Source organism: Brachyhypopomus gauderio, chromosome 8, assembly GCF_052324685.1.
Source record: "Brachyhypopomus gauderio isolate BG-103 chromosome 8, BGAUD_0.2, whole genome shotgun sequence".
NCBI classification, from domain to species: Eukaryota; Metazoa; Chordata; class Actinopteri; order Gymnotiformes; family Hypopomidae; genus Brachyhypopomus; species Brachyhypopomus gauderio.
The window spans coordinates 18,175,979-18,197,917 of NC_135218.1; the positions used below are offsets into that span (position 1 = coordinate 18,175,979).

Sequence of the window (21,939 nt, forward strand, 5' to 3'; positions counted from 1 at the left end):
TTGCGCACAGCGGTCAGGGCGAGACGGTAGTGTTGTCCTGGACTCAGGTCCCGCATGGTGTATGACCCCAGACTTCCGTCAGGCAGGTAGCGGCTGCGTGTGCTCAGACCACGTGTGACGTTCACCACAAAGCCATCCGGAATGCTCCGGGGAGGACGGTCCCACGAGACTCGAGCAGACATGACGGTCACGTGGGAGAGGGAGAGGTTCTGGGGTGGTAGGGGTCCTGGCAAAGAAAGCATGTGCGTTATGTGTGTGTGTGTGTGTGTGTGTGTGTGTGTGTGTGTGTGTGTGTGTGTGTATGCAATCATTGACAATATCATATTAAAGAAGAAAAACAGATAGGCGGAGGAATTGAGACGTACGTGTCCAGAAGTCCAGTGGGCCGGGGGAGTGGCTAGTGGAGGGCAGGTCATCTGGGCGGAACCCACTCTGTGTCAACACATCCACAGTGTACATCTGACCTGGGAGCAGAGAGCTGTGACACACACACACACACACCCACACGCATACACACACATACACACACACACACACACACACACACGCATACACACGCATACACACACACACACGCACACACACACACGCGCACACACACACACGCGCACACACACACACACGCATACACACACACACACACACATGCATACACACGCATACACACACACACACACACACACACACACACACACACACACATACACACACACACGCATGCACATACAAACACATGCACACAAACACCCACGCACATGAACACCCACGCACATGAACACACAAACACATGCACACAAACACCCACGCACATGAACACACAAACACATGCACACCACACACACAGGCCATCAAAACATGGTTTATTAGTGCTTTTCACCTGATAAAACTTTCAAAGCAGATAAAAAAAAATCTCTGCCGTTTGCTGAACAGCCATACAAAAAAGAGGAAACATTTGGGACTATAAACATGCCTCAAGATCAAAATCATGGCAAAATCATGCCATCTACTGGAAAGAGCAAGTATTGCAGAAAGCTAAAAAAGTCCACTGAGAATTCAGCTGTCGGGCACAGAGTCCCTGCGGACTCTGGGAGTTAGCCACAGGACTGCAGCTGACCTGAAGGCGTACTCTGTAGCGCTGGCGTTGAGGACAGCCGTGCGGGGACCGCTCCCGTCCGAGGGCACCAGAGACACCCGCACCAGGCTGACGGTGCTGTTGCCACCCCCCTGTAGCAGCCAGCGCAGCCTCACCTGGGAAGAGGACACGTTCACCACCTGCAGCTGCTCCACCTTACGGGGCCCTGGGGCGCGAGAGACACAGGCGGAGGTGACACAGGCGGAGGTGACACAGGCGGAGGTGACACAGAGGAAAAGAGACGCAGAGACGGATGAACCCAGGGGAGCCCAGCTGCTGTCCTGGAGGGTCACAGGTCACTGATTTCTCTGTTCTGACATGAGCTTCTCTGAAACTTTGTTGTTGTAATCACCATATCAACATGTCCACCCTGTAAGGCTGTATTAACCAATCAGGAAGCATCCCTAGAAGGAGAAAGTCATCTCTGTCTATCATTATTACTACCACTATCACAAAGTGTTAGTGACTTTATTTGCTATGGGTTGTAATCAGCAAATATTGTCACACAGTCAGGCTGTTTTAGTGATTCAGGAAACATGTCTGCAAGGATGCACATCACACAGAAGGACGAGCTAAGCCTGCTTGTCTCTGCAGGGAGAGACTTTGAAGAAAGGTTTCGATGGAGTGGGATCGACTCATTCTGGTGGACGTTTGCCAGAATTCTAACATGAACTATAGCAGATTTGAGGGCTGAGCTGAACCAGAGGCGTCACGGCAGGACATAAACGTGACCGCGACCCTTCAGGACAGCAGGCGGGACCTCCTGCTTCAGGACTCCTCGCACGACGGCCCTCACTCGTGCGGATGAGGGCGAAGGCAGGCTGGCTGATGTCATTGCTGTTGGTGTTCCGCTTCATGGAGAAGGTGGAGATGTTGTAGAGCAGGCCAGCACTGAGGCCCTGCAGCACGAAGCTGGAATGGTAGTGGTCCAGGAACACCGTCTTCCTCTGCCCTTGCCCGAAAGGGCCGTAGGCCACTGCAAAGTTGCTGATGGGGTTCTGCGTGGTGTCGGACTGATCCCAACGCAACTCGACCTCACTCTCCTCCACACGCAGCACATGCAGGCCAGACGGGGGCAGCAGGTCTGGGAACAAGGTGGATTCTGACTCAGGTTCAGTGTTCTTACAGATTTCCACAGGTTCAGAAATAAAGTCTATTAATCATAATGGAAACACTGAACATGATAATGCACTGATTGATATAGTATGCCTAAATGTTTACAAGTATGAAGTATGAAATCATGTCAGTTGCAATGAATTGGACCTACAGCATGACCTAACTGTGAGCTGTACCTCTCTCACAGTTCTGGCCTGTGTGTCCCACCCTGCAGACGCAACTGTAATTTCCTCTCCTGTCACTGCGACAGAAGCCTCGGTTCCCACATGGGTGCAGTATGCATGGGTTCTCCACTAGAGGGCGATAAAAGACCTAGCTATGACGAACGCAATGCTGTCGAGACAGCGGTAGAGATTGAATGGGGCGCGCTACATACAGGTCTGGCAGTGATCCCCAGCGTAGCCGTCTTTGCACACACACACGTGGCTCCTCCTGTACCCTCGACACACTCCTCCGTTCAGACAGGGATTGGATTCACAGCCACTCTGTACTGCAGATAAAAGGCACTGATTTTAACAACAACATCAGTGAGTATCAGAGACAGCTTACAGGCAGCCTTCACAAACCAGTTACTGTTTAGTACCCAGTCAGGGCTGAATAACAATGACAGCGTCCTCTAAATTTACTAGCAGACAGCTCAACACAGTAAAATGAGTAAAATGAGGTTTGCCATACTGTATCAAACATCTTTTTTTAGTAGGGGCAAAGATACTAGTTAAAGAATGCTGTGATTGCAGTTAAACAGGCCAGTGATGAGTTATGGGTAAGGCCTTTAAAGTCAGAATAACGTGACTCTAGCGTGGACTTAAGCACAGGGTTCATGACATGATGGTACCTAGCTCACAGTCCTGCCCTGCGTAACCCTGCTGACAGTGGCAGAGGTAGGAACCCGGCTGGTCCTCACATGTGCCCCCGTTCTTGCACGGCTCCGACAAACACTCGTCCAGATCTGCCAAGACACACAAGCAGGAAGACACGTTCAACCAACGCTGTCTCAGGTCCCACATCCAGGACCACACGTTCCTGTAGATCACACAGCATGAGTACTAGAGGCCTGTCCCGTGTGGTGTTTGACAGCACATCGGGCAATTTTGCTTAAATAGAGAACCTTGTTTTTAACCAGACGTGCCAAGTGTTGCAGGCCTATTGGTGCTGGGGTCCTTGCTACATACACTTATAAGAAACCACAGCCTCTCTGCAGTCAACAGACAGAAAGCAACATTAAGCCACTCAAAGGGTCCTGTAGCACTGAGATGTTAATGATAGTTATGTGTAGTTACTTAGCTCCAAAACATTCTACACAGTTGCTGCCACCAACTGCAACCCGTGGCAGGTGCCGACCTGCATCGCTAACAAGTCGTCAAGCAACTGGTAAACAAAGACAGGAGTAGATGGGAGTGGGTCACCTGTCTGACAGTGCTGGCCTGTGAAGCCCAACCCGCACTCGCACAGGAACGAAGCCACGCGATCACGACACGTTCCCCCATTCAGGCACGGCTGGGACAAGCACTCGTTAATCTCTGGGGAGGAAAGGGGAGAGACGTGAACACATCAATCACCTCAGGGCCGCTAGGATCTGAGGAACCAATCTGGAAGGGTCTGAAGTGAGGCGCCGGCTCTGTTATAACTTGACGCCGATAATGCTCGTAGATGTCTCTCAGAGAAACTCATCCTAGAACAATGAAGTCCATTATAAACATACATCCCTCGATGAGCAGAAAAGTGATACTGAAAGAATTTTTTGCGAAAACACAGATTACATTAAATCAGACATTGGGTGACAAGCTCTGCCTCTATTCTTATGGCAACAACAAAATTCTATATTGACAAATCACACCGTCTGTTTGGCTGCTGTGACCTCTCATTGGCTTATGGTCTGTAACACTAAATGCAAAGGCTTTTTACTGCGGTGGAGATGATGTACAATCCACATTTATTCCCGATGTTATGTTGCCAGAGCTGCTGTGTACTTTATGTCCTGTGGAGAGACCGCAGACTGGTGGTGTGTGTTTGGGAGTGCTAAATTGTACACCATGCTCCCAAAGGCCTCAGTATAGACTCAGTATTGGTGTACCTACACACAGTCCACACTTTTTCGAGCTGGTGTTGAAAGCCAAACTACTTTTCCGAGTTTGTAACCTTTTGTTAACAAACAGAAATCCTCATCGTGCCCTGTGCTCATTAGGCCTGTGGGGATCTTCCTCACAGCCGGCTGCTACGTTTGAAATGTTGTGGTTTCAGACAGCTGGCGTGGCACAAGCCGTCTGGTGCACGCTTCAGGAGGGCTCAGACTAACCGTCGCAGACCGGTGGCTGGCTCCAGGAAGCCTGGCTGCTGCAGATGCTGTGCGTGGCCTTGGGGATGGGTGCGTAGCCCGGGTGACACGCATACAGAGCCATGGAGCCGGGGCTGGTGGAGGAGAACTGCACCTCCGCGTGCTTCACCCTAGCCGGGGGACCACAGTCTCGTCCTGCAGGAAAGACCCATTAACTCCCATTAAGACACATGGAGTTTCCCACTACAGAGGTATCAACCAGGGTCATCAACCTTGTAGAGTTATTAGATATTCCAGCACTTCTAAGCAATGCTTACATGCAGAAAATTGTCCTTAAATTACACACCAATGCCTGTAATTTGTACAACAAAACATTGGTAACAGATATTATATTGTAATAGTGTAATTATAATCTTTAATGCACTGGAAAGACTCAGTACACAGTATACAACTGCTGTGCATGTACATTCTTGGCATTTAGCAGATGTTGTAATATAGAGGGATGCATCAAAGTGTGTTAGTTGTCTACTCAGAGACTGCTGGTTACTTAGTGGGAAATTATGTGTAGTTTAGTCCCTTTGTCATGGTTTGAAAATATATGGCTAAGTGTTCAGCGGAATTATAATTTATTTCATTCGTTGAATATACAGACATGCTTATTGCATAAATTGTTGTGTTTTTAGGTCCACTACAATAATGCAGCTTTCTGCTGTGGGATTTGCAGTTTTATGTTAGCATAATGCTAACAGTGATGCATGTTCACTTTGCTGTAAGACAGGCTTGAACATGTCAGGCTTGTAACACAAATTCGTGTGTTAAATAAACGTTCATTTATATGTAGCAGATCACACTGAGTCACTCACTAATGACCTCAAGCCTGTTAAATCTTCATCTGAATCTTATTTGAGGAGTTTATTGCAAAGCTAGTCAGACTTCTCTTACAGAGGTCCAATAATGATTTATGAATTTTACTATTGCATTTTATTGTTATATTAGTTACTAATTAATTATTTACTTCTTTTCTTGAAACAAAACCCCTCCTTGTGTCATTGCCTTGCTTTACAAAAGGCAGCAGAACATGACATGTAAGTTATGGCTCTTCCAAGCTCTAAGCAAAACCATAAATAGGAACAAGCTGTAAAAACATTCTACATTGTGAAATGCTGACAATGGGGGGCCTGATTATTTCATTCTGCAATAGTGCACCAGCAGCACATAAACATAGCGCCACCTTGTGGAAAAGCTTGGGAACCAGCAATAACAGGGTAAGTGTTGGGAGTTACAAACGTTGTTCAGAATGGGTCTCATATGTACGGAAGGCTCCGGAAGGCTCCGTCCAGATCCGTCTCACCCTGGAGGAGCTGGCATGTGCTACAACATCCTGGCATGATCTGAATGGAGATGAACAGCCCGCGGTCTCTCACTATAGTCCCTATCAGCTGCACTTACGAGGATGAATTTCACATGAAAGCTGTCACATGAAATCGATTTCGCAGAGTTACGGAGTTTTCTGGGGTGTTTGGAAGGAGCGGCCAGCGTGGCGGATTACCGTGCAAAGCCGGGTTGGCTCCTCGGCTAATCTCACAGTGCCGTCCCAGGAAGGGCCCCGGGCACTCACACTTGTACTTGCCGATGTAGTGGAAACATGTTCCTCCGTTTATGCAGGGACCGGAGGCACAGGGGTCTGGCTTTCCTACACACACACACACACACACACACACACACACACACACACACACACACACACACACACACACACACACAGTTGCACAACCACACACACACACAGTTGCACAACCACACACAGATGCAGATGTACACCCACATGCAGATGCATACACACACAGATGAACACACACACACACACACACACACACACACACGAACACACACACACACACACACAATCAGGGAGTTGTCAGGGAACATGTGTTTGATGCGTCAACATGCGTAGTGTATTGTGTGTAGTTGATGTGTCATACATAGGCAGTGTAGATGTAGATATCTGCCTCCCTTAATCCTGCCTCAGTGGTCAGTGCTATTTCACAGCAGAATCCTGTAGTTTCTTTGTGAATGGGAACCCCGAGTTTGTGAATGGGAAACTGTAGGGTAACATATATATATATATATATATATATATATATATGTAAGAGATCCTTGCCAGTGTGTGTTTGTGTGTGGGAATGTATTTATCGGTGTGTTTGTGAGTTCTTGTGAGCATTTTGAGCAAGTGCAAATTTTTATGTGTATCAGAGCGAATGCAAAATTTCACCATGTTTGAGAAGTCATTAATCACTACAGTAGCTTTGAGAAAGAGCTACACCGCCTTCTCAGGCCTGTGTGCCAGGGTCATTTTTTCCCAATACTCAAAGAATCCAAGTCCTTAACAACCTCCTTAACAACCTCCAACACATCAGACAAGACTGCAAGGCCAAGAGGTTGCACAACGCTAATATGGGACAAAGTTGGGATAATGAGATTCCAGAGATGAAAAGCTTCTTGGCCTTTCTCTGCAGGAACTTTTATGACAGCGTGTGCATGGAATTGTAGTTTTCCAAACATGAACTAAAGCACACACAGATGTATGAGCATTTGACTGCAGTTACCAGGCTACTGTGAAATAGTGTTGTTAAGCCTGTAAAAGTGTACACTCCGTAAACACTTTATTAGGTACACCATGTTAGTATTGGGTTGAACTCGCTTTGGCCTTCAGAACTGCCTTACTTCTTTTTGGCATAGATTCAACATGGTCCTGGAAATGCTCCTCAGATATCGTGGTCCATATTGACATGATCACAGTGGTTGCTGCAAACTGGTCGGCTGGACAACCATGGTGTGAATCTCCTATTCCACCTCATCCCAATGGTGCTCCATCTGGTGACTTTGGAGGCCTGTCATTTGAGTACAGCAAACCCACTGTCATCTGAGTAAAGCAAACTCACTGCCATTTGAGTACAGCAAACTCACTGCCATTTGAGTACAGCTAACTCATTGTCATTTGAGTACAGCTAACTCATTGTCATTTGAGTACAGCAAACTCACTGTCATTTGAGTACAGCTAACTCATTGTCATTTGAGTACAGCTATCTCACAGTCATTTGAGTACAGTAAACTCACTGTCATGTTCAAGAAACCAGTGTTGAGAGCTCAATGTTAATTAGAGATTTATGACATGTTGCTGTTGGCAATAGCCATTAGAAGATGGGTCAACTGTGGTCAGAGGGATGGCCATCGTCAGCAACAATACTCTGGTAGGCTGTGGGGTGTAAATGAGGCTCAGTTGGTGTTAAGGGGCCCAAAGGTATCAAGAAAATGTCCCCCACACCATTACACCACCATTACCCCGAACTACTGATGCAAGGCAGGATGGATCCACACCAAATTCTGATCCTGCAATCAAATGTTGCCGCAGATACCAATACTTAGCAGACCAGGAAATGTTTTTCCAAACCTCTGTTGTCCAATTTGTTGCCTCAGTTCCCTGTTGGTAGCCCACAGGAGTGGGACCTGGTGGGGTCGTCTGCTGCTGGAGTCCGTCTGCTTCAAGGTTCGACATGTTGGACATTCAGAGATAGTCTTCTGAATACCTCAGTTGTAACAAGTGGTTATTTGAGTTACTGTTGCTTTTCTATCGGTTCGAACCAGTCTGGCCAAGTCTGGCATCAACAAGGCATTTTGACCCAGAGAACCACCAGTCACTGGATGTTTTCTGCTTTTTGGACCATTCTCTATAAACTCTGGAGAGGGTTGGGAGTGAAATTCCCAGTGGAACAGCAGTTTCTGAAATCTTCAGATCAGCCTGTCTGGCACCAGCAACCACACCATGTTCAAACTCACATCCCCTTCTTCCCCATTCTGAAGCTGGGTTTGAAGGTCAGCATGTGATTGGATGATTAGATAACTTCATTAATAAGCAGTTGAGCAGTTGAGGTGCACCTAATAAAGTGGTTGGTGAGTGTATACAGCAACACCCACAGTCTCTCGTTACGATGCTGACACACTGTACATGTCAGTCCTGTCACATCACTCACCCACTTCACAGTGTTTCCCTGTAAACCTGTAAGGACACGTGCAGACGTAACCGCCAGCGTCTTCTTTACAGGAGCCTCCATTCCGACAGGGGCTGGAGGCACACATGCTTAATCTGACTGAGGACATAAAGGGAGAGAGCAGGTGAAGGTGACGTGAGGTGACGTGAGGTGAGCCCGACATGGTCAAGGCCTCAGCAGGAGAAAGGCCTTACCTTTCTCGCAGTTCGTTCCCCTGTAGCCGTGTTTGCACTCGCAGGTATAGCCTCCGTCATACTCATAGCAGTAGCCTTCATTCTGACACGGTGCTGAGTCACAGGCTGATCGGGGCTGTACTGGAAAACATAAACACCGGCTTGACCACGTCCCATCGGTCGGGAGTGTGCGTTATACTGCTGCCCTCAGATTCGCTTAGCCGATCAAGCACGATGTGTCACTTAACGGCAACATGTACGTCACCACAGAAATAAATGCTTGAGGCAGTTCAGGGGGCATTTGTCATGCATTCTAACTCTAAAGCTCTTACCATTAGGGTAGAAGTCCTTGTGGTCGAAGTCAGCGCTGGTCTGACACGTGCAGAGGTACGTGCCGCCGTACTCTAAGCAGGGCCCCCCGTCTGGACACAGTGAGCTGCTGCTGCTACAGGGTGTCTGTGTTACCTCTGAGGACGAGAGGCAGCAGTGAGGAGAAGCGGCAGCATGCGGCAGCCTGGACATTTACACATGGACATTTATACTACTGAGATCCAGAGGAGGCTGGTAATAAAGGTACTGAAATGTCATGGTGGCTACGGCCCAAATACGGCCCACAGCTCAGCAATAAAGATATCTATAACTGTGTTATGTTCATATTGGGAATAAACAAAATCACATAGTGTGTTTTTGTGGATGCACACAAAACCAGCACGGCAAAAATCAGCCTCACAAAAAACGTGCGGCCTCTGAGGATCCGCAGTGAGGCAGCAGTGTGAATGTTATTCAACATTATGCGCTAGGGTGATGATGCACTTGTCAATGCGTTTCTCTGAAAAAGGTGAGCTTTCAGTCAGGTGGAATGCATACCAAACACACCAAATATACCAAACACACCAAATATACCAAACATGCCAAATATACCAAACACACCAAATATACCAAACATGCCAAATATACCAAACATGCCAAATATACCAAACACACCAAATATACCAAACATGCCAAATATACCAAACACACCTAATATACCAAACGTGCCAAATATACCAAACACACCAAATATACCAAACATGCCAAATATACCAAACACACAAAATATACCAAACATACCAAACATACCAAATTGACAGTAGAGTCCAGTGAAACCAGCTGGGCATTCACAGGTACCATTTACATCAATACAAACACCACCGTTCTGGCAGGGGCATTGTTCTGCAGAGAAGAACACAGATGAAGGGAGAGAGAGAGAGAGAGAGAGAGAGAGAGAGAGAGAGAGAGAGAGAGAGAGAGGGAGAGAAGGAGGAAGAGTGAGAGAGAAGGAGAATAGAAAGATTAAAGGAGACAGAGGGAGAGAGTGACGGAGACAGAAAGGTAGAGAGACAGGAAGAAAGGGAGAGAGACAGAAAGGGAGAGAGGAAGAGAGAATGGGAGAGAGAGAGAAGGAGAGAAAAAGGGAGAGAGAAACACTCAGGAATAGTACACAAGTCAACATTCAATTCATTCTCTCTTTCTGTTCCACTCAAACTGGCATCGAGTGTAAATGCAAAGGAAGCATGTGTGTGTGAAGAGGAGGTCATTGCCACGCGGAACAGAAAGCAACACAATGCACAGCCCCCCCCCCCCCCCCCCCCCAACCTTTTCACATCTTCTCCCACCCTATCCATGCTATGCTGGGCTATTGTTAATCAGTTTTCTGCATCTCTCGTCCATACAAACTGCACACACCCCCCTCACAGGACTGCAGATGCGGACCTTAGACGGAGCTGCATCGCTGCTTCCTTTTGAAGTCCAGGGGGTTTGCGTGAGGGTTTTATTTTTCTGATAATATGGAACAAGTGTTTTGCTCAGAATGCACAGCCTTGCGGGCAGTTAATAGACTGTTAATTGGGTGGGGCCATTTCCCTGGGCTCTGTGTAAGGGCTCCGTGGGCTTTGATCTGGCGGACGAGTCTGCCCTCCCGCGCTCTGCCTCCCCTCCCCTCCCCACAGAGGGCTACCCGCCTTTTTCCACTGCGCCTTCCAAGTTCGGCAGGCAGGAGAGTTTTTGGGGAGGTTTAAGTGAGCCCTTCAAAGCACTGATGGTTATTTCAGGTCAAGGGTGAGGAGAGTCATGGATTTGCAAGGGGTTGCATGCTATTACCTGTATTTTATATCCTGGTTATGTGCTTCTACCAAAGACAATTCTGTACAAGCACCTAGGAGATGGTCTGGCTTGCCAGTGGATGTGCCAACGCCATGGATGGGCTGATGCCAACACCTACCTGAGGCTCAACATCTATGTTGAACTGTGACTGCTTGGCCTGGAATTAGGACTATAACTGGAGCTATAGAACTATATTAGAACTATAAATATGAACTTTTACTTGTGGGCCGACCAATGGAGGATGGGTTCCCTTTTGAGTCTTGGTTCTCAAAAGGGAGAACCAATTAGTTCTTCCTAATCCCAACTAAGGGAGTTTATCTTTACCACTTTCGCCTCTGGCTTGCTCATTAGGGATCTGGACCCCTGCGATTGTAAAGCTGCTTTATGACAACACGTGTTGTAAAAAGTGCTATATAAATACATTTGACTTGGGTGAAGAACTGACTATGGCTGTCCTGCTGAGCCACGCCACCCACAGGACACGCCAGCCACAGGACACGCCACCCACAAGACACGCCACCCACAGGACACGCCACCCACAAGACACACCACCCACAGTACACGCCACCCACAAGACACGCCACCCACAGGACACGCCACCCACAGGACACGCCACCCACAAGACACACTACCCACAGGACACGCCACCCACAAGACACGCCACCCACAGGACACGCCACCCACAAGACACGCCACCCACAGGACACACTACCCACAGGACACACTACCCACAGGACACACCACACACAGGACACGCCACCCACAGGACACGCCACCCACAGGACACACTACCCACAGGACACACTACCCACAGGACACACCACCCACAGGACACGCCACCCACAAGACACACTACCCACAGGACACGCCACCCACAAGACACGCCACCCACAGGACACGCCACCCACAAGACACGCCACCCAAAGGACACACCAGCCACAGGACACACTACCCACAGGACACGCCACCCACAGGACACGCCACCCACAGGACACACTACCCACAGGACACACCACCCACAGGACACGCCACCCACAGGACACGCCACCCACAAGACACGCCACCCACAGGACACACTACCCACAGGACACGCCACCCACAGGACACGCCACCCACAGGAGCGTGAGAGAGGATCTCTCACAGGCGGGCATTTATACTCATGACTCTCTGCTTCACCTCGGAGAAGCGAATTCCTTGGTGCCATCTCATAAAACACACGTCCTTTCAGGTCTAGACAGGAGCCCTTCCTCTTGGTGGCAGCACCAGTAAAATGAGCCGTAAAGCTGTTATTTTACAACATGGGGCGGCTGTTTGCTGCGAACGCTGTGTTGTAAAGTGGGCGCGGCTGCGTCGGTCGGGATGATTACGCTCATCCCAGGACGTGGGCCAAATTCCTGTGGCCCAGTGCCGCACACACGCTCCTTTCCAACACTGCGTTCTCGCGTGTGGAATGCACCGCCCGTACCTTCGCAGTTGTCTCCGTAGTAACCGGGATTGCAGGTGCAGTTGTGTCCCTCGTGGCTAGCGTTGCTGCAGGTGTGATGACTGGAACAGCTTCCTTCTCCCTCACAGGAAACTGGACAGGTGAAAAGGTCAAGGGTCAGAATGAACAAAGAGGTTCAGATTCACAGTTGCTTTGACAAAGGGTAGGTTGCAGTTGTGCAGTTTACCTGTCTGATTTGCAGCATCAGTAGTAGAGGAATTGGTCACGACCACTAATTCTGTTTAGAAAGGAAGATGAGAATCTTTATTATATACCAAGAATTTTGAGAAGTTATCATGTGACATAGATTTGACTTCATTGTAGGGTATCATGCCTTGACATAGCAATAAATCTTCACCACACCCAATATACTTCTTTGTAATAACAACGTCATAGAAAGGCGCAGGGCAAATTTATGAGTCTCCAGTCACAAGGCTCAGTTTTACTTAGGTAACTGTCTTGCTTGTTATGAGAAGCGTCCTTATTCGGGCTGGTGAAAGTCACTGTGATCTCAGACAAACCGAAATGTCACCCGCAGCAGAAGTAAGCACCTACGAACAGGAGGACACTGCAGGATGCAGGAAGGTGACCAAGGCGATCTGAAGACTTCAAGTTCATTTTCTCTTTCTATTCAGAATTTCAGTGTGTGTGTGTCTTTATGTCCCAGTTGGAAAATGTTATTATACAGGAAGTCAACCAAAAAAAAAAAAAAAAGAGAAAGTCACTTGGCTGCATAAGCATCTTCTGTCCTGAAACATTTTTCCCATTGCAAGGGGAAATAAAAATAAATGGCGGATAATGCTCAGCACCTGGCATGTACACACACACACACACACACACACACACACACACACACACACACACACACACACACACAAACACACACACACACACACACACACACACAGCTTGAAAAGAGCACTTTCAGTGAGGTGATACAGGTGGCAGAATCACAGAATACCCACCGTTCTCACAGTGTCGTCCAGTGAAGTTAGCAGCACAGATGCAGGTGTAGTTATTCACCTGGTCCACACACACACCTCCGTTTAGACACCGCATGGACTCACACTCGTTTATGTCTGAATTCACAAACACAAAAACACAAGGGTGATTCATTCAGCACAGGAGGATCTCAGGAAGTCATTGTTTGGAACAGCTCTGTATTGACTTTGTATTGATGTCTTAAGACTTGGGGATGTATTAGAGGTTGGGGTGGGTGTACAGTTACATTGACCAGGTGTCTAGTATTAAGAGTAATCCAGTCTTGTAGAAACAAGGGTTCATGATATGTACAGGGCCAACAGTTGGGTTTTAAAGCATTTCCCAACTGGGCTTGAATTTCATCAATCAGTCTCACTGTTGAGAATCCAATTTGTTAAGCAGAGGGGATCACGTTGATACCGTTTCTAAAAACGTCACGACTAAGAAAGCTTGGAATATTCGGTGGTCTTGGAATACTTGGAAGACAAAAAAATGATTGAAAAAAAAAACCACATAGAGAAGGAAATGTACAGGGCGGAGCGGCTGAAGGTAAAGATAGGACTCTCTGTGCTGCCTAAGGCCTATGGTGGAGAACAGGCTGTGTTTGGGGAGGGGGGCGGGGCTTCCCTTTGAGTGACACTCCCCACAGTCTCTCACCTGTCTCACACACAGGCCCCTCGTAACCTGGCTGGCACACGCAGGTGAAGCCCCCCACGTCTTCCATACACTTTGCTCCATTGAGGCATGGATTCTCTTGGCACTCGTCTATGTCTGCAGGCAACACACACACACACACACACACACACACATGGGATATTTACTCAGCTGATTAATATATCCGCCACACCATTCCCCTCACTCTGAAAATATGTGCTTCTGGCTGTGAAAGGTATTAGAGGTTTGATACATCTCTGCAGGCTGGACTGTGGGGGAGGGTGTGCAACCAGCGTAGCACCAATGGGGGGGGGACAGAGAGAGACAGAGAGAGAGGGAGAGATACAGAGAGAGAGATACAGAGAGAGAGAGAGAGAGAGAGAGAGAGAGAGAGAGAGAGAGAGAGAGAGAGCTTACAGGGAAAAGCTTACAGGGGCTTAACCCTCAAAGCCTCTTTCAGCCACTTCTGTGCATCTGTCCATCTCTAATCGCATGATGGTCTGAGAGGACAGGTTGGCCAGTCAGACCACAGCAGCCACTTCATGATCTGAACATGCACGGTGCACTACAGCAGTGTCTCTGCACTACAACAGTGTCTCTGCACTACAGCAGTGTCTCTGCACTACAGCAGTGTCTCTGCACTACAACAGTGTCTCTGCACTACAACAGCGTCTCCGTACTACAACAGTATCTCCGCACTAAAGCAGCATCTCCGCACTACAACAGCGTCTCCGCACTACAACAGTGTCTCCGCACTACAACAGTGTCTCCACACTACAGCAGCGTCTCTGCACTACAACAGTGTCTCTGCACTACAACAGTGTCTCCGTACTACAACAGTGTCTCTGCACTACAACAGTGTCTCCACACTACAGCAGCGTCTCCGCACTAAAGCAGTCTCTCCGCAATAAAGCAGCGTCTCCGCACTAAAGCAGTCTCTCCGCACTAAAGCAGCGTCTCCGCACTAAAGCAGTCTCTCCGCACTAAAGCAGCGTGTCCGCACTAAAGCAGTCTCTCCCCACTAAAGCAGCGTCTCCGCACTAAAGCAGTCTCTCCGCACTAAAGCAGCATCTCCGCACTAAAGCAGTCTCTCCCCACTAAAGCAGCGTCTCCGCACTACAACAGTGTCTCCGCACTACAGCAGTGTTTCCGCACTACAACAGTGTCTCCGCACTAAAGCAGCATCTCCACACTACAGCAGCGTCTCTGCACTACAACAGTGTCTCCACACTACAGCAGCGTCTCTGCACTACAACAGTGTCTCTGCACTACAACAGTGTCTCCGTACTACAACAGTGTCTCTGCACTACAACAGTGTCTCCACACTACAGCAGCGTCTCCGCACTAAAGCAGTCTCTCCGCAATAAAGCAGCGTCTCCGCACTAAAGCAGTCTCTCCGCACTAAAGCAGCGTCTCCGCACTAAAGCAGTCTCTCCGCACTAAAGCAGCGTGTCCGCACTAAAGCAGTCTCTCCCCACTAAAGCAGCGTCTCCGCACTAAAGCAGTCTCTCCGCACTAAAGCAGCATCTCCGCACTAAAGCAGTCTCTCCCCACTAAAGCAGCGTCTCCGCACTACAACAGTGTCTCCGCACTACAGCAGTGTTTCCGCACTACAACAGTGTCTCCGCACTACAGCAGCGTCTCCACACTACAGCAGCGTCTCCACACTACAGCAGCGTCTCCACACTACAGCAGCGTCTCTGCACTACAACAGTGTCTCCACACTACAGCAGTGTCTCCGCACTACAACAGTGTCTCTGCACTACAGCAGCGTCTCCGCACTAAAGCAGTCTCTCCGCACTTAAGCAGCGTCTTCGCACTAAAGCAGTCTCTCCACACTAAAGCAGCGTCTCCGCACTAAAGCAGCGTCTCTGCACTAAAGCAGTCTCTCCACACTAAAGCAGTGTCTCCGCACTGCAGTAGATTAAATGGCAGACATTTCTGAATGGGTAAATTCTTTAACAGTGCAAAATTGGCTGAATTCAGAAACCTGGAACTGTGTATTTGAGCAAAAAGACAAAGAAGAATGAGAAAATGTGGTCAGCATGATGACCATCAAAGGTAACACTGTTGTAGTAGACGATGAGATGTTACTCTTGGTGTTACTATTGGTCTTTTATTACTTTCTTAGGACATGCTAACAAAAGATAGCATAATCTTAAATGTTAAAGGTTAAAGTCTTTAGTCCTTGATCAGATTTCCTGGATATGGATTATACCTAATCCCGGATTCACAATCACAATCACAATTAGAATTAATTATGAATTTTTTTTCACAATAGGAAATTATTTTTAACCTAGACTTTAACCTACACTAGACTTAATAAACTGGAATAATCTGTTACATATTTACCACATCACATATCTTTCTTCTCCGAGGTTCACCTGGGGAGTAACACTGCAGTCGGAGCCTACAATACCAGTATCATCACTCCGACACGGAATGAAAACCTGGCGTTCATCACAAGACATTTACATTGACAATATCAACACCCAGAACTTTCATTCTAGTTACCTTATACTTAGCCTGATTGTGTGATTTGTTTGTGACTTGTGTATTCTTCTGTATAATTTGTTTTTGTGTAATTTGTGTGTTAACGGGCCGCCCAATGGAGGATGGGTTCCCTTTTGAGTCTTGGTCCTCCCAAGGTTTCTTCCTATTCCCCACCATCTAGGGAGATTTTCCTTGCCACTGTCGCCTCTGGCTTGCTCATTAGGGATTTGGACCCATAGTATTGTTAACCTTGTAAATCCTGTAAAGCGCTTTGTGACAACATGTGTTGTGAAAAGCGCTATACAAATATATTTGATTTGATTTGATTTGCATACAAAATGATATTTTGAGGTGGAATGTTGTATATCTTACCTGTTTCACAAAGACTTCCTGTAAAACCCAGTGGACACAGGCAGGTGAAGCTGTTGTGTCCATCCAGACAAGATCCTCCATTCTGACAGGGCTGGGAGGAGCACTCATCAACATCTACCCAACCAGACAAGAACAGACGTTCACCCTCACACACAGAGCCTCCAACAGCAAAGCCCCGCCACGGGTCCACCACCCAGCTGAGCTCACTAATGAATCCTCCCATGAATCCACAGTTGAGAGGATCGGCATGAACTATGCACCTCTGTCACCATGTGACTCCTATTACACACACACATGATGAAAACATAAGGGAATCCTCGAGTGGAAGCGGGAGGAGGGGCGGAGCTTCGACCAGAGCAAAACATTAGAATTGTCCTTCAGCGTGTGTATTACAAGCAGATGTGACCAGAGGATCTTGACCGTTGCCCTGGCTAGCAGGGTGGAATCCTGCTTTTACAAGCTGACTTCCTCTTTCCTGGCAAGGAAGATGGGAGGATAAAACCAAGCGGTAATATCGCGTGCGAGCACACGTGCGCGTGCGCCTTACCTATCTGGCACCTGCGGCCAGTGAAGCCGGCCAAGCAGGAGCAGGTGAAGGAGGGGTTGCCAGTGATGCAGTCGTCAATGCAGCGGCCGCGGTTCAGGCAGGGTCTCAGGTGGGGGCAAACCGACCCTGCAGAAAGGGGGGAGAGCGTGTTGGCAACGTGTGTGACGTGAGTTTTTTGCAGTCTGATCGGGTTCCATCATAATCTAGTGGCTGATAGGTTTGCATACTGGCTGAACTCTTTTCAATTTTCCACCATCTCTCTCTCTCTCTCCTTTATCCTGTCTTACCTGAGTCATTGCAGCCGCCCACCTGCACCTGGGCATCGTCAATGCGGAACACCCAGCGACCGGGGTAGCCCACATTGGTTGTGGTCTCCAACTCCACGACATCACCAGTACGAGACCCTGGGATGTTGAAATAACGCCTCCCGTCACCAGCATTAAAACCTGCCTGGGTAGAGAAGAGGGGCAGCTTGAGGGGCAGCTTGCTCACAGTGGCCCCAGTCAGACCAATCATCCACACGCTACCCAGGAGCAGCAGCAGACCTGCTGTGTTTCTGTTATCATGAGCACATCACAGCCTGAGATACTATTCAAAATTCTACTAAAAGTTTCTTCTGCAAGTGGTCTATGTGAAGGCCATGAACAGAAATGAGGCACTTACTGTGGCTATTTAAGAATTTTAATTCCTCGTAAAATCTTAAGCCTAAAGTGGCATCTATTTCCTGGGCATCGTTTATTTCAAGTGCTGTTGTAGTTAGGGAGCAGACACACAAGAAAAACTCTTTATGCCAGCATAAACATGTTTTAAATCACATACTTTTTTCTGAAAAGGCATCAATGGAAAATTGAGCAAACAAATCAGCAGAATAAAGAAATTGTGATGGGGGAGGGGGTGCAGATAAAAAAGGAAGTGATTACGCCACTCTCATGGGAGAAGGAGGATTTCATGAATAAAGTGCACCAATGTAAAACCCATGACATAATCCAAATGAAGGATACAATAACCAGCATTCAACTGGTACAAAGACAAGACATATATAGACAGACAAACAACCCTCAGGTGTCGGGTTCCCTAATGGGTCACGCCCACCTGAGGGACGAACACAACATCACAACAACAGGACAGCATGAAATACTGTCACTGCTGATGGGGGCGGGCCGGCAGGGGACTAGAATAGAGAGGCCATTCTTGAATAAAGATGTTATTCTAGAATACAGAGGTCATTCTAGAATAAAGGTGTTATTCTAGGTGTTATTCTAGATTATAGATGTCATTCTAGAATAAAGAGGTGATTCTAGAATAGAGAGGTCATTCTGGAATAAAGCAGAGGTAGGTTGTTAGTCATGTCTGGAGGGAGGTATGGTGCACTGGGACGCTACCTGTGCAGCAATGCCCCCCAGGCCAGCCGCATTTCCTCCACTGCTTGCATGCATGCCTGTGGTCCAGGTGATGTTGTGGTACTGGAAAATGGTGAATGAAAGGTCTCCATCTGTGATGAGTACTACTTGGAATGTGTTGACCTTTAACACAGGAAACATGACATGCTGCAAAGTGGTGCCTCCCAAACTGGTCCTTGAGACCCACCAAAGCATTACTGTACGAGAGATGGGATATGATCACATGATATTAAGGTAGTGGGGATGGGATATTCATGGCATCGTTGTACTACAAATAGGAAATGAAATCATGACAACTCCATACTTGAACTGGGATATGAACCCATGACATCATTAAAGCGGAGATAGTATATGAATTCATGGTATGGCTATAGTGGAGATGTGATATGAACTTATTCTTACACAGGTCTACAGCTTGAAGCTGACGTTTGAGGGATGTTACCAATATGGTAAGAACAAGGGAACATTGAAGCTGGGCTAAAAGTAGAAGAACATCTGAACGTGGGGGAGCTGGTGGGGTTTATCACTGTGTGTCATGTAGATTACATTTCTATTGCATGGACCTCAATGTGTGCTCCTGCTGGACTGTGTCCTGTTCTATTTGAGTGTGTTGAGTGTGTTAGTGCAGTGGTGTCACGGGGGGACCCTGTGGTTACCGGAGTGGTTGAACTTCCACCAAAAAAACGTGACCCGATGCCAAGTGGCGACAAGGACCCACGTGGCCCGCGAACGAGGGGAACTCTGGGAAATAGCGACGGATGTCTTCAGTAGCTCTTTTCAGGATGATGGGATCGTTGCTCTCCCGGTGGAACACCTCGCCCGCCTGGCGGTTGTCTACGTCGGCCCAGAAAGGAGCCACTACTCTGCGGTCTCCAGCAATGGGGAAGGCCACTGGGGTGAACTGGGACACCTCCCTCAGGAAGGACACCAGACCGTTGTTGTTGACCTGCAGAGGAGGAGAGCAGAGGAGAGGGAGTCAGAGGTGCCCCCACCATGCCTACCAGTCTTCATTACCACGGGCTGGATCTCCTCCACCATGTTTTTGCTTGTTAGTGTTTAAGTGGTATAAATAGACCTGTTTTCCATCTAGTATAATTATGTCCACATTCCGCTTTGCCTAATGATGTCAAATAAACTGGTTAGAACCGAAAAACGCATGAACCCATAATTCAACAGGAGCTTATTAAAAGAAAGTTAAGCAGAAGTGAAAATGATCAAACATTAAAATACAATTAGTCAAGACTACAAGCAGTAAGAAGAAACAGATTTTTACAGAAACACATTGTACACAGCACTCGTCCCAAAAGAAAACGCTACAGAGGAGTGCGTATGGTCCACGGTAGCGGTGCCGGCCTCTCTGATACTGGGCCTCAGGTGCCGCATGCAGGAGTCATGTTGACTAAGGGCGTGTGGAAGGAACACCGCTGGGATCCACTGAGTCACGTGATCAAAGAGTGAGGGACACACACACACTCCCCCATAGTCAACACACACACTCCCCATGACCGACACACACACTCCCCGTGACTGACACACATACTCCCCGTGACTGACACACACACTCGCCATAGTCAACACACACACTCCCCATGGTCAACACACACACTCCCCGTGACTGACACACACACACCCCCTTGACTGACACACACACTCCACGTGACTGACACACACACACCCCATGGATGAAACACACACTCCCTATGACCGACATACACACTCCCTATGACTAACACACACTCCCCATGGATGACACACACACTCCCCATGGATGACATACACACTCCCTATGACCGACATACACACTCCCCATGGATGACATACACACTCCCTATGACCGACATACACACTCCCTATGACTAACACACACTCCCCATGACTAACACACACTCCTATGGTCAACACACACACTCCCCATGGATGACATACACACTCCCCATGGATGACATACACACTCGCCATGGATGACATACACACTCCCATGGATGACATACACACTCGCCATTGGGGAACAGTCAGCTCCCTTGTTCCACCAGTCATCCACAGCTCATGTCCACAGCTGAGAAAACTAAAGCCATCCTATCACCCTGTCTCTCACACACACACACACACACACACACACACACACACACACACACACACCTGCCCTGGCTGCTGTCCACTGTCAGTGCAGGAAGTAGCCGAAGTGGCCAGTGTCCCTTTGAATCGCCCCTGCTGAGGTTGGGGCCTCTTTGCCAGCTGGCCGGTAAACAGCGGCTGACGCTCATCCACTCATGGTGACCCGAGCACTGCTGACCCACTGTGCACAGTAATCCTGCTCTGGCAAGAAAGGCCTCACACCTGCAGCGAACCACTGTGTAATCCAGACCCCGAGGTCAGTGAGAAGCTGGAGCAGGCTCACACGCGCTCACACACGCTCACCACACGCTCACACCACATGCCTTACACTGCACAGTGCCAAAAGATAATTTATTATAGATGTAAAATGGAGATGAAGGAATCTTAGGGATAAATCATGTTCCTGCAGAAGGCCAAGCTACTGCATGCTTGAAGGACAGGGCTGGTACAGGTAAGACGGGGCTGGACTTGTTCGGCCTGATGGGTGTCCAGTACCCACAATGCAACTCTGCTGCCTCACCTTCTTCAACTCGCCTCCTGTCTCCACACCTGTTCTCCTGCCCACCTACGTTATCACACTGGTTGTCGTGATTCCCATAGCGACGGCCGAGAGGCGATGAACGCTACAGGCGATGCGTAGCGCTTCCTCGCTCCTCCTGCTCGTATGGAAACCATAATGGGAGGATGGAGCTGTAAAAACAGCAGAGGAAGTTTAGTTTGGCTGGAGGGTGGTGCTGGGTTAATTGGCTGACCGCAGTCTCCCCCTCTACAGCAGCTACAGATGCTACGAGGCTGGCTGACCCAGAGAACACAGCACTGAGTGGAGGACCACAGAGCCAGGGCCAAGCAGAGGAGTCCTGGGAGAGGGGGGGAGAGGAGAGAGGGAGAGAGAGAGAGGGAGAGAGAGAGAGGGAGAGAGAGAAAGGAAGAGAGAGAGAGGGAAAGAGGAAGAGAGAGAGAGAGAGAGAGAGAGAGAGAGGGAGAGAGAGCGGGAGAGAGAGAGAGGG

At 48.4% G+C, this 21,939-nt stretch overlaps 1 protein-coding gene across 1 annotated transcript in view; it reads right to left on the reverse strand.

Moving 5' to 3' along the window:
• The window catches only part of sned1 (sushi, nidogen and EGF-like domains 1), a gene marked incomplete at its 5' end in the record, with an annotated part of 23,285 nt that extends 3,510 nt beyond the window's left edge, over positions 1-19,775 (reverse strand). Inside the window, 25 exon segments of the mRNA XM_077016049.1 lie at positions 1-226; positions 366-478; positions 1,115-1,298; positions 1,929-2,216; positions 2,425-2,541; positions 2,625-2,738; positions 3,084-3,197; positions 3,655-3,768; positions 4,545-4,718; positions 6,073-6,216; positions 8,555-8,671; positions 8,767-8,886; positions 9,078-9,212; positions 9,865-9,957; positions 12,353-12,463; positions 12,558-12,608; positions 13,336-13,449; positions 14,009-14,122; positions 16,871-16,984; positions 17,418-17,543; positions 17,705-17,867; positions 18,800-18,940; positions 19,474-19,500; positions 19,502-19,543; positions 19,545-19,775. The exon segment at positions 1-226 is cut by the window's left edge and continues 53 nt beyond it. Of these exon segments, the coding sequence (XP_076872164.1) occupies positions 1-226; positions 366-478; positions 1,115-1,298; positions 1,929-2,216; positions 2,425-2,541; positions 2,625-2,738; positions 3,084-3,197; positions 3,655-3,768; positions 4,545-4,718; positions 6,073-6,216; positions 8,555-8,671; positions 8,767-8,886; positions 9,078-9,212; positions 9,865-9,957; positions 12,353-12,463; positions 12,558-12,608; positions 13,336-13,449; positions 14,009-14,122; positions 16,871-16,984; positions 17,418-17,543; positions 17,705-17,867; positions 18,800-18,940; positions 19,474-19,500; positions 19,502-19,543; positions 19,545-19,775 (3,287 nt within the window).
• Positions 19,776-21,939: the final 2,164 nt, after the last annotated feature.